At 36.4% G+C, this 13,070-nt stretch overlaps 1 protein-coding gene across 1 annotated transcript in view; it reads right to left on the reverse strand.

Annotated features, from left to right (window-relative positions):
* Positions 1–13,070, reverse strand: part of PCNX1 (pecanex 1) — a 124,317-nt gene that overhangs the window by 19,045 nt on the left and 92,202 nt on the right. Inside the window, exons 14-18 of the mRNA XM_081829749.1 lie at positions 11,698–11,789; positions 9,760–9,975; positions 3,796–4,049; positions 1,495–1,725; positions 737–837 (exon numbers count right to left, since the gene is read on the reverse strand). Coding sequence (XP_081685875.1) covers positions 737–837; positions 1,495–1,725; positions 3,796–4,049; positions 9,760–9,975; positions 11,698–11,789 — 894 coding nt within the window. The remainder of the gene's footprint in view (positions 1–736; positions 838–1,494; positions 1,726–3,795; positions 4,050–9,759; positions 9,976–11,697; positions 11,790–13,070) is intronic.

Genomic DNA, 13,070 nt, shown 5'->3' on the forward strand with positions numbered 1-13,070 from the left:
GAACTTCCATTACACTGATTCTTACATGTGGTTGTGCATCAGAATCATCTGGGAGTGTTTTGCAAATACAGAGTCCAATGACTATACTAATGTTAGAACCCCTGAGTCAGAATCACAAGGGACAGGGGCCCATTGATCTGGGGCCCTTGTTTACGAACCACTATAATAATAAGCCCATGAAAATAAACAACAGACAAAGAGTATATAAGTCACAAAAACTTAAATGGAAAACATGTAGTAATCACAAAAGAAATGTAAAATATATAGTATTTCTTAGTTCTAATTCATTCAGATGCATATGTCAAGAAATCCAGCTTATATTTATACTTCCAAAAATCTAATGTACTATATTAACTATATTAAAAGCACAAATGCTCTGGACAAAAAAAAACCTACAAGGAAATATGGAAAAATAAAAAGAGGTAACTCATTAGAAAAATAGATGTAAAATGGGAGGAGACCAATCAAACTTTATGGGCGATTATTTTTAAAAATGTCTTAAATCCATTAAATTCTTAGTAGTTACCGCACATGTGTGATTTTTAAAAGCCAGCTATTAACCACTTGGGAGAACTCAACTATGTTCAACAAAAGATCTATAAAAAAACAGTATCAGAAGAGACTTTTGCAATAAATTAGCATAGAATGCTTCCATGAAAAGCTATTTCAGACTTTTCAGATCTACGTTATACAGCTTCTCCTACTCTATTCCTGAAAACAGAAATGCCTTCCTTACCTGGACATATGGTGGGATGCGGTCCCCAAAGCTCTCCGTCCCAGAACGCAAAGTCCATAACAAAGAGTCACCAGGGATGAATCTTTGTCGACATCCAGTGGCTTTAAAAAACAAAGAACATTAGTTATCAGAAAGGTATAAAGGTATTTAACAAATAGGAAGACAGCTAATAAATCAGAGAGGATGAAGAACTCAACTAATACATAATTTCTAGGTCTTTAAATAGTTCCAATGAGAAGAAACTTAACAAATCAGTTTAAAATGAAGTATGAATGTATATGAGGAGTTTCTTTGAAACCTTTAAATAAAATCTAATGCTTTATAATACTGGAACATACTTAAAAAAAACAAACAAACCTGACTTTTAAAAAGTATTAGGATCTTAGCAAAACATCTCAAAGAAAATACTTAGCGGCATACATCATTACTGATAACGTCTTCTCCTGAAAATACAATATTCTATCTATTAATTAGTTGTTTCTGGACATAAGGTGGAGGCAGGCTATTAGTGACAGCTGCCATTAGCCTACTAGCGACTATACCAGAGTAAAGAAAACCAAATTGATGGTTATCTGTGGAATACTGCTTCCCCTCAACCTCTGAATTTCTTTTTAACAAGTGGAAGGTTCTCTTACCCAGAAGATGGTCAGAAAGAAGAAGGTCTGGAAAAACTGACCTCATAAAAACAAATGGGGATATTCTTTCCATCTCTGAAAAAATGGACTCAAAGAGTTACAAATAAAGTACAAAACCTCTACCTTTGCTCTTCGGGAAGAGCAATACTCTATCCAGTTGAGGTAAATCACACAGAAACTCTCCCTGGATATGCCAGCCAGTCGATGGTCATAGTCTTCATCAATGTTTGGATTAAATGTTGGGTCCACATCAACATAATTTCGATCTGCACACAGACGTAGTCCTTCCTGCATTGTCTCATTGGCTAGCCACTCCTCCAGTTTAGAAGAAGTTGTAACATAATAAATGATACCCTAAAGGGGAAAAGATTAAAAAAAAAAGCAAAAAACAAAACCCAAGTTACAGTTTGAATTAACTCTAATTCCTCATTAAATAAATTCCAACAGTTTATACTGATTGTATAACTAAAAAATATTTTATTCTAGCTCAATACCCTAAGAATACATTTTAGGAATGCTGTAAAAATATACCTCAGGCCTTTCTGGATGAACAGTTATTTTACTTTAAAAGTCACAACCATAAATTCATCAAGACAAATTCAAAACAATTCTATTGATCTTAGAGCTTTTGAATTTAGGACATTTTAAGAGAGAGAAAAACTTTACTGTGATGCATTTCTCATAGAAAGTTATTAAATCATCTTGTGATGCTAGGTCAAGTTATAGAAATAGAATAGTAAAGCAACAGAAATATACCTACTTAGAACCAGAGATAGAAAATGCCATATACACACAGAGACACAGAGCATGTAAAAATTGCAAAATCACTCTATTTAGCTTCCTGAGGTTGGGTTTAACCAACCATTAATTATAAGACTAACATTCATCCCAATCAGCACAAATAAAGTGGTACACAGAGGTAGTAACACAGATATGGAAAATCCAGATATGGGTCACTAAAATTTAGCATACATTTCCCTCTTCAAAATACTGGCTTTGCCTGCAAGCTGCCAAATCATAGCTTGCTGTAATCTTGTTATATCTTCAGCAAAAAGAGAACACCTGTATAGTAAAGAATTAACCCTGCCCAAGAGAGGTTTGGTCTTTGCCCTTGGGTGCTGGGAGGTAACTTCTATTCCCTTGGAATGTCTTGCCTCTTAAGAGTCTTTTTTCCCCATGAGCTTACAGCCATGACCTCTGGAGGAGCTGGAAACTAAGGCTGGCCATGAGGGCAGTAAACCACATCAAGGTGACTAGACTCCAATAAAAACTCTACACACCAAGGCTCAGGTGAGCTTCTCTGGTTGACAACAGTCTGTGAGTACTGTCACACATTGTTGCTGGGAGAAATGGGCATTATCTGCACAACTGCACTCACAGAAGACAACTGGAAGCTCATGCCTTGGTGTCTCTGGACCCTGCCCTATATGCCTCTTCCCTTGGCTGATTTTAATCTGTATCCTTCCACCGTAATAAATCCTAACCATGAGTGTAACGGCTTTGCTGAGTTTTGTGGTTCCTTCTGGCAAATTACTGAACCAGAGAGTAGTCCGTGGGGACCCAAAATTGCAGCTGGTGTTACAAGTGAGGGTGGTTTGGGGGACCTTCCAAATCTTGCAATACTTTTATTCAGGTTATTGAAAGCAGTGCAAAGCAGTGGTTAATAGCAAGGGCTCAGGAGCTGGACAAGCCTAGATTTTAAATCCCTAACTCCACTTGCTAAGTAGAGGACACTGGGCAGGTAACTTCTGATTCTTGTTTACTTGCAAAACAGAGATGTAATATTCCTTCAGAAAACTGGGTAAGACATATATATGTATACATATGCGTATGCGTATTCCTTGCCCCAGTACCTAAAACATATAATCTACATATGGTAGCTATTATTCATGAACAAATGAAATAAGTTCCACTAAAGAAAGACACAGCAATACCTTAGTAGGTATACTTCACTGACTTAACGAATACTAGGGAATTTTTTTTTTTTAAAGATTTTATTTATTTGAGAGAGAGAGTGAGAGAGAGAAAGAGCACAAGAGTGGGGAGCGGGAGAGGGAGAAGCAGACTCCCTGCTGAGCAGCCCAATGTGGGACTCGATGCCGGGACTCCAGGATCATGACCTGAGCCGAAGGCAGTCGCTTAACCAACTGAGCCACCCAGGCGCCCCCCCTTTTTTTTTTTAAATAGACTCCAGCTGGGTGTGGAGCCCAAAGTGGGGCCGAAATTCACGACCTAAGATCGAGACCTGAGCTGAGATCAAGAGTTAGACACTTAACCGACCGAGCCACCCAGGCACCCCAATACTATAGAATTTATATCACTACTTAGAAGCAAAGCACAAGTATATTAAAAAAAAAAAAAAAAAAGTCTTTTCCAAGAAGAACTCAGAACTGTCAGAAGATCTACCTGGGCACACACCCTTACCTTGACATAGTAAGTGGTGAGGACTTTCCGAAGATCAAAGACTTGAAGCATAGAGGCAGCACTATTGTCAGTGATACTATAACCCTCCAGAATATACTTAGTGACTATCACTTCCCAAGCTAGCCAGCGCTGGCTAAATGCAGCATTAAATGAAAGCACATGAGGAATATGGCCAGGTTCACAACAGCAAAATCCTTCATCTTCTTCAACGCCTTCAGTAATGGCCTCCACTTCCCGTTGTTGACAGTAAGTACCTTAAAGAGAGAGAGAGACTACTGCATACAAAGGAGAAAAAAAACCATATGAAGTAGAAAACGAATGCTTCAAAGACACAAGAAATTTAGGGGGGAAAAAAAAAACACCTTTTATAGTAATTGAAAGTGATTGATTTGCCTTGGAATGTCCACTAACAAACTACAGGAAGCTCCAGAAACTAGGCATATTATATATTCACTTCCTGCAGAATCACAACATGAATTAGCACATTAAAGGTTCTGAAAATTTGTGCAGTTGCCTTCTTAATTTCCATTTACTGATCCCAAACTTCTCAAATTTGGGTTCACAATTGCATTCATATCAAATGAAGGCCAATGAGTAAAGGGACATCTCATGACGGTTTGAGTTCATTCAATAAGGAAAGAGTAGATTTAGAAGTGAATCACTGCAGGGCACACAATATAGACAGACATGTAGAACTCAAAAGAATGTGGGCTCTATTTATCAGTACCATGTCCATGTGGCAAGCAGAAATATTATATACATATATTTGGATATATAAACTGTAATGGTTCATGATAATTTTATCTTAAATCCATAATTACTTTTTCTGTTGCCAATTCCAACAGTAATTGGATAAAATTACATTATTAGCAATTTGAAGCTTACCTGCTGATAAAGTTTCAATTAGGTATGAGCTCTGATTATTCAACACTAGCAAACAATTCTTTGAAGTTACATTCTTTTATACAAGATATCAAACATTCTCTGCATTAGTGTTACTGAAGTAAAAAATACAAAATCAGAATAAATACAGAATTACACCCACAGCAATCTAGTGCCAGTAAAATATCATCTGTCACATTAATGTTTATTTTGTTCTATGGCCTTGCTTCCACTTAATTAGCAAATTCCTTAAATTCTGTAAGGACTATAAGGGTATTACACTTAATTTTATAAATGCACATATTTAGGTTATATTTTAATAACTTATATGGACTTCAAAATTTTTTTTCCTTTAAAGAGAACATATACAATCCATGTTTGAAAAACACTGTTTTTTTTAATATTTTATTTATTTATTTGAGAGAGAATACGAGTGAGGGAAAGGGCAGAGAGAGGGAGAAGCAGACTCCCCGATGAGCAGGGAACCTGATGCGAGGCTTGATCCCAGGACCCCGGGATCATGACCTGAGCCAAAGGCAGACGCTTAACCGACTGAGCCACCCAGGCACCCCTGAAAAACGCTGCTTTGAGAGAAAATGATGCCATGAAAACTAGCCCCAGGTGGTAGTGGTGCTATAAAAGAGAGGCAGAAGAGGTAGGCTGGGCCGGGCTAATGAGCTGTATTGTGTAGCACTCTAGAACTCTCAACAACTCTATGATTTCATTTCTTGTTTGATTACATTGTTGAGCACTTCCAGAACAATGTCACACAGTGGTGAAAAGAAAAACCCTGGCATGAACCAGACATTAACAGGAGTACCTGCTGCAGCTGATCATCACACATGATCATGACTATAGATCTATATATACAAACTTTTTTTTTTCCAGAATAAGGATATGTGTAATTTTATAAAGTATTTTTCAAACCAATAATGGAAATGAAATTCAATCAAATGTCTCCTGGCATCTTCTGAGAGGATCATATTTTGTTGTTTTTCTCCTATAACTTATTAAAAGATGAATTCTATTAATTTGTTTTCTAATACTTAATTTCAAAGATAAAAATGAAATGACAAGGGCTCAACTACTGAGAGGTACTTAAAAAAAAAAAAGGACTGCTAATTTCTGCTGATTCTGGGTTCTGCGGATTTTTGCATCTAGAGTCTCATGTGAGTTATATTACACTTATTTTTTAGCCAGTTTAGCCATAGTTTGACATCAGTATTACAGTGGCTCTCTAAAAAGCCTAGAGAAATTTTCCTTCTTTATCCATGTGCTAGAATAGGGTAGAGAGGGCAAACAAATTATTCAGTCTCTAGAAGAAACATCCTGAGGCTGGGGTTTTAAAATCACGGCATGAAGCTGGGTCTGTTCCTTAGATTCTATGTGTTATTACTTCATTTTATTCATTTTGTCATCTTTCTGGAAGGTCAGTCAAAGGTTTTGAAGTAAAGGAGATGACATAATGAGAGCTGTATTTTGTGCAGATCACTTTGTTAATGGTACATAGAAAAGATATGTGGCAAGAGGGAACTTGGAGATTTTGACATTTACTAAGACAGAATGAAATCCTTGTTCAGAGCAGAAGAATGTGAACAGAGTAATTAATTAATGTGGGACATTTTTACTCTACCATACAGATCCCAAGAATATTTTCTACCCCAACATGCCCTAGTAATACATTTTGCTTAGGAAATGAAGTCAACGATAAGCATAGGAGTTAATATTAGCAACTGAAAAAAGAACTCTGAGACTCAGAGGGGGATTCTAGAATATCTATAAGGAACTATTACCAATTGTTTCCTGGACTAGCTATGTCTTTCAGTCACTTCATAGTGAATATTATCGGTAAAACTAAAACTGGCAGTTATGAAAACTAGACATGTTAAAAGTAATTTGAGTAAAAACCAAGAGGAATCCAATCAGCATAATACATTTTGACCTATAAAGTCTGACCTGGAAAACTGTACTTGGTTGAAGTAACATTTACAAACAGAAAGTTAGCACTGTAGAAGCTTTAATAAAAAATTTTTGATAGACAAAAAATGACTGATAACTCAAATCTATGAGATAAAATTTACATGGAAAAGAATATTGAGAATATCAGTAAAATAAAAACGGAAATGAAATAAATATAAAGGGATTTAACCAAGACATACAGGAAACTGATCAAGAAATTTGTTTAGCTAAATGTCACATGGCATTTAGCATCCACTACAAGATACAATAAAATCAATGAATTAAATTGGCTTAATGGAGAATACCCCAGAAAACACATCAAAATGCTCAGGGGATCCAAATATCTGCCTGGCAACATACTGACACTCTTGATTAATATTTTGAGAGGCAGGAGGTAGATGGGACAGGGAATAACACTCTGAAGGAAAGAAAATAACCAAAGATCACAAGATCTGAGCAAGAATATAATCATACCTCATGAGAATTCTGGAATGCAGAGAAAGGAGAAACAGCTATATACTTACATCATTTAATCATTCTACAAAATTAACTAATTATTTATTATATGCTAACTGATGAAACAGCAACTAGATACATAGTAATGAATGAAGCAGATAGGATTCCTGCCCTTGAGGAGCTTATAATCTACAGCAAAGGTTTGCAAAATACAGGCTTGGGCCAAATCCAAGCTAAGAATGGTTCTTATATCTTTAAAGCATTGTTTAAAAAAAAAAAAAAATCAAAGAAAAATATGGAACAGAAAATGTACATGCCTCCAAAAGCCTAAATTATTTACCATCTGGCTCTTTATAGAAAAAGTTTGCCAACCCCTGGGCTAAAGAAGAAATAAACTTTAAACAAACACAAATAAATATGAAATTATGAAATTATAATTATGCTAAGTGCTAAAGAGGTAAAAATGGCAATATGAGAGATAATCATGTGGGACAGGTGGTTAGAGAAGGCTTCTCTGAGAAAGTGATATTTAGGCTAAAGCTTAAGGATAATTAAGGAATTAGCCAGATGGAAGATTGGTGGGAGGAAGGGAGATGGCTGGTACTTTCTAGGCAAAGAGAAAGGCAGTAGGAAGTCCTTTGTAAAGAATTTAGCACAGTTAAGACCCTGAAGGAAGGCCAGTGTGGCTAGAGTAAGTGAGGATGAAGGTATAAAGTGGAGTTGGAGAAACTGGCAAAGACCAGATCACAGTGTGGCAGAGCATGTTAAGGAGTTTGAATTCTATTTTAAGTGCAATTGAAAGCCACAATTTTAAGCATGAAAGGAACATGATCAAATCTGCCTCAAAAAAACAAAACAAAACAAAACCAACACTATGGCTGAGTGAAGACTTACAGATATCTCTTGCTATCCAAATCCACCACAAATTCAGATAGTAAAATGTACTGTGTTCCCAAATCAGTTTGAGTTTTGTTTGGCAAACAGAATTTGAATGGCAAAAAATTTGTCCAAAATTTTATTTGAATCTACTCGGTACCAGAGATTGAAAGTTGGGAGAGTAAGGATTTGGATCAGTTTCTGATTTGGAGAATTTCTGACCAATATGGTGAAATAAGCACGTCCTAAGAAGGACCCTCTTCTAATTCACACTGACAGAAATGCTACATAAAACAGCTTCCCCACACAATTGTTTAAAAAAAAAAAAATTAAAAAACAAAAAGGTGAAATCTTCAGGTACCAACAATTTAAAAAGATGTTAAAAGTCATGGCAGTAGTAGGTGTAGTGGTGAGATGACTAGATGCTATGTATTCTAGTGGTGACTAGTAGCTGTAGTGGTGAGATGACTAGATGCTATGTATTCTAGTGGTGAGTAGTAGGTGTAGTGGTGAGATGACTAGATGCTATGTATTCTAGTGGTGACTAGTAGCTGTAGTGGTGAGATGACTAGATGCTATGTATTCTAGTGGTGACTAGTAGCTGTAGTGGTGAGATGACTAGATGCTATGTATTCTAGTGGTGAGTAGTAGGTGTAGTGGTGAGATGACTAGATACTATGTATTCTAGTGGTGAGTAGTAGGTGTAGTGGTGAGATGACTAGATGCTATGTATTCTAGTGGTGAGTAGTAGGTGTAGTGGTGTACTGGGTGCTGACTTTCAGATGAGTTCAGCCGGATTCGATGTGAACATCAGGTAAGACTCTAGAGAGATGGAATTAAGGTCTTGGGTTCTGAGGGAGAGGCAGAAACAAACCATAAAACAAGAACAGGACATTTTGAAAGAGAGAGATTGGATGACTAAACAGATCACAAATGAATAACAAACATCAATATTTACTGCCTTAATCTGAGTGTCACAGAAGTACAATCTTATTTCCAGTGAATGGAGTAATTTTAGAAAAGTACTTGTTCCATTAACAAAGATATTACCTAACAAAGGTCCAAACCTTCCGATTCAACATCGGGGTGAAAATAAAGCTATAGGGTTTAAGTCTGATTTGATCCTCTAGTTAGCCCATTTTAGGAGCCATCTTGGGCCTATCGGGTTTGAACTGGCTTCTTGTGGCTTCTTCGTTTTGGAGTACTGTCAGGATAGGCCTCTGACTTTCCTAAAAGCTGGCCCTGGCTTCCTCTTTACTGACCTCCAGGCATCCGCTTAGAACCTAACCAACTGCCTACTCTAACAGCTGCAGAGCACTGTGAATGCACTAAATGCCACTGACTTACTCCCTTTAAAACTGTGATTTTAATGTTTCACTTCAAAACCAAAATTTGTGGAAGACAAAGGTTTGGTATCTACATGAAAGTACTTGGTTAGCTACACACAAAAACACGGCATTCTATGCTCCAGCCATCTAACAAATGAACGCAACTTCTCACAAAGAGAATAGCAAGAGAGCAAGCACAAAACAACAGAAATTAAACATCACCAGGAAAATAGTGAGTTATGCAAGAATGATGCTACCTTCACATATTTTAGCATACCACAAAAATGATTCTTCTCTGAACGTGAAATTTGGAAAAAAATCTAATAATTGCTCTTTTAACAACTCTTCTCGTTCCACAACTCCAAACCATCTAACTTTATGCTAATTTTTAATTTGAGATGTAAACACATAAAACTCAGATGTCACAGGAGTACGTTACAGAAATAAAAGGTGAGCATCTTACCTCTGAATTCAAGTCCCCGCAGCTGGAAAGTGACCAACCCATTGCCTATCTCTATAAGGTGTACTAATGCATTGAGGTAGTCAGAGGCAAGAATGAAACAGTCCCCTGTACTGTAGTTTCCCCATCGTCCTAGGAGCAAATCACCACAGAGACTGTGTTGTAGGGATCTGGTTAAATGTTCATAAAAGATGGAATTCAGATTGTTGTCATCTGATCCTATAAGAAGGAATTAAATATGTTACATTTTACCCTAAGTCTTCATTATATCAACAAAATATTAAAATATTAAAACTAATTTCTAGTTAGGATTGTATCTATATTTTCTTGACAAGGAAAATAATATTAACACCTTACAATTCCGATATAAAAATGAAACACAGGGTAATGAGAAAAGTTTCAGAAGTTAGAGTTAGAAGTCACATAACTTCTCTGAACTCTGACTCCCATCCATAAAATGTGGGAACTAGATTAGATGAAATCTAAGGATTTTCACCTCTTCAATAACCATGACCTCTTCTATCACTATTCAATGAACTCCAACTTATAATGAAAACCACATAAGAGAAATGAACAAGATAAAAGGAATTCAGGATTAGAACAAAAAGATACATTAAAAAAGAAAGTGGGTAAAGGAATACAAAATTTGAACAAACAAGACAGTCCAAAATGAATAGAAGCTGGTCAAAAAAAAAAAAAAACTATCCCCAAAACAACAAAAAACCCCTGAATATTGAGATGGCTAAAATTAGCTTAATAGAAATAAACTATATATATAGAAACAGCAGCAAAGAACCTATAAAATTTATTAGAGTCATTCTTTAAGAAAAAAAACTGGGATAAAACTAGCCATCTTTAGAAGTAACCCAACCAAAGCAAAATCTGTAAACAGGTACCCATAGTATAATACTGGAGGAAAGCAAAATACACAAAGCTTACTATTTTAAACTCAGCCTACAAAATAAAATAATGAAAAGGGTACTCCAGATACTAATTCAGTAAGATGGTCATATCTAATGCCCTGTCTGCTCATTTCAGAAGTGTACATTCAGGTCTTTTTGATATGCAGGATGGCATCATTAGCATCATGAGAATTCTAAGCCCCTTATACATGGACATATTAGAGCTGGGATGGTTGTTTACCAGAATGTGATAATGACAGGCATTATCAAGTAATTAGTCCTCTTTAATCCAATTTTATAATTATAAAACTATCTGATTATTGTTAATTTAGTTTCTCAAGTAGAACAGTTGAAGGAATCAGCATTTGAAGGAATCTGAGAGTCAAATGGATACAAATGCTCCAGTCTATCTGAGAGTAAGATTTATTTTAGTAAATTAATACATTGGAATTCTGGATAATTTCTTATGGTTGGATTAGTGAGATTCAGCCTCTGTGTGTCAGATTACTAACAGGAAGGCGGACAAAAGGATGTTTCCCAAATGATGAAACTGGAACCAGACTTCAGACAATGGTACCACCACCAAAGTGCCATCCACTGAAACTCTATCTCGAGGGCTATTTGGCTGCCCCACATGACATCTCTACATTCAACAAACTAAATGAAATTAAATGAACATTTACCTAAACATTCGGGGAAGCGGGAGAAGCAAATATATTAATACACCTGTTGGTCAGACTGCATACTCTTTGATACACTTGACCAGTTTTACTTTAACTGTTCTACTTTTTAAACTATGTAAGAACAATCTTTGAATGGCATTTTTTTTATTCCTATGAACATTCTTAAAATGCATTTTATAAAAGATGGGTTAGATACTTGAATTCACACTTTGCTAAAGCAGAACAAGAAGCAAAGGATATATGGTCTTTAAAAAATGACCACTCTGTCATCACAGAGGATTCCCAACAAGTCAGGAGTGAAATATATATATATAACAAATTCCTTAGACTTGCTTCTTTACTCACAGAGCTTTTACCTGGATTTCTATCAAGCTGGGAAGCCAATCTGGTATTTGAATGATCCACCCGCTTTGTGCTGAAGAAGGCAAAACAGAACATTTTTAGTAACCTTCAATTAAAAAGGAGAAAACTGTACAATATAAATAAAATAAAGATTATCACTTCATAAATATCTGAGAAAAACCTATGATTGGTATATATTGATAAAATTCCTCATGAGCGTACTTTTAGGGATAAGGTTTTTTACTTGCCCACCTCCATCATAAACATAGCAGTTTTTACCTAACTGGTGTTTCACTGAACAGGGTAGAAAGACATTAATGAGTTCAATTAATTCATTAATGAGTTCAAGCCCCCCCCCCAATTGATCAGGATGAAACATGTGTCCTACATGCAGTTCTTAGAAATACACAGTGCATGAAACATTCTGTGCAAGGAGAAGGTGCATTTATTAATGTCCAGTGGTACAGTGTTCTTAGAACAGTGGTTTCCCTGCTGCTGAAGTGTGTCTCTAGCGGTTGGGAGGGTGTATTACAGTCCTATAGGTAAATGGCAGGGGGGTTACAGTAGTCGGCAGGCTATTGTTATTGATGATTTTTATGGGTGGATTCCATAGGATGAGATGTTAGATCTTATGGATAGGGATCCTCATTAAGTGCCCATAAAGAGTGCTTTTTCTGAGTTTAATAGTAGATATATTTTTATTACTTCTAATAGCACTCCTTGTACTTGGTATTCCAATGAGCAGTGCATTACAATATAAATAATAAATGCAGTGCCTGCATTTTATCCGTGTGTTGATGAGGATTTGAGAATGGAAAATGTTGGCAATGTCTCCACAAATTGTACACTGGAACATCCAAATAATAAATTTTATTTTTTATTAAAAAAAAACAACAAAACAACAAAGAACACTGGTTTCCAAAAATATGGTCCACAGAAACCAAAGCAGGGGACTCAAGATCCTTTTAGGGAGTTTTCCAGATCAAAATGATTTTCATAATACTGAGCTGTTGTTCACTTTTTCACTGTGTAGATGATTGCATTAATGGTGCAAAAGTAATAGCGGGTAAGGCTACGGGCACTTCAACATGAATCAAGACAGTGGCACCAAACTGTATTTTTCACTGCCAAATATGCACAAGAAAAAATAAACAAAAATTCAAGCTTTGCTTTAAAATGTCTTTAATGAGGGGCGCCTGGGTGGCTCAGTCGGTTAAGCGTCTGCCTTCGGCTCAGGTCATGATCCCAGGGTCCTGGGATCGAGCCCCGCGTCAGGCTCCCTGCTCCGTGGGAAGTCTGCTTCTCCCTCTCCCACTCCCCCTGCTTGTGTTCCCTCTCTCGCTGTGTCTCTCTCTCTGTCAAATAAATAAATAAAATCTTTAAAAAA

The sequence above is a fragment of the Leptonychotes weddellii genome, chromosome 9 (assembly GCF_054177405.1).
Source record: "Leptonychotes weddellii isolate Sample4059 chromosome 9, ASM5417740v2, whole genome shotgun sequence".
Taxonomy (NCBI): Eukaryota; Metazoa; Chordata; class Mammalia; order Carnivora; family Phocidae; genus Leptonychotes; species Leptonychotes weddellii.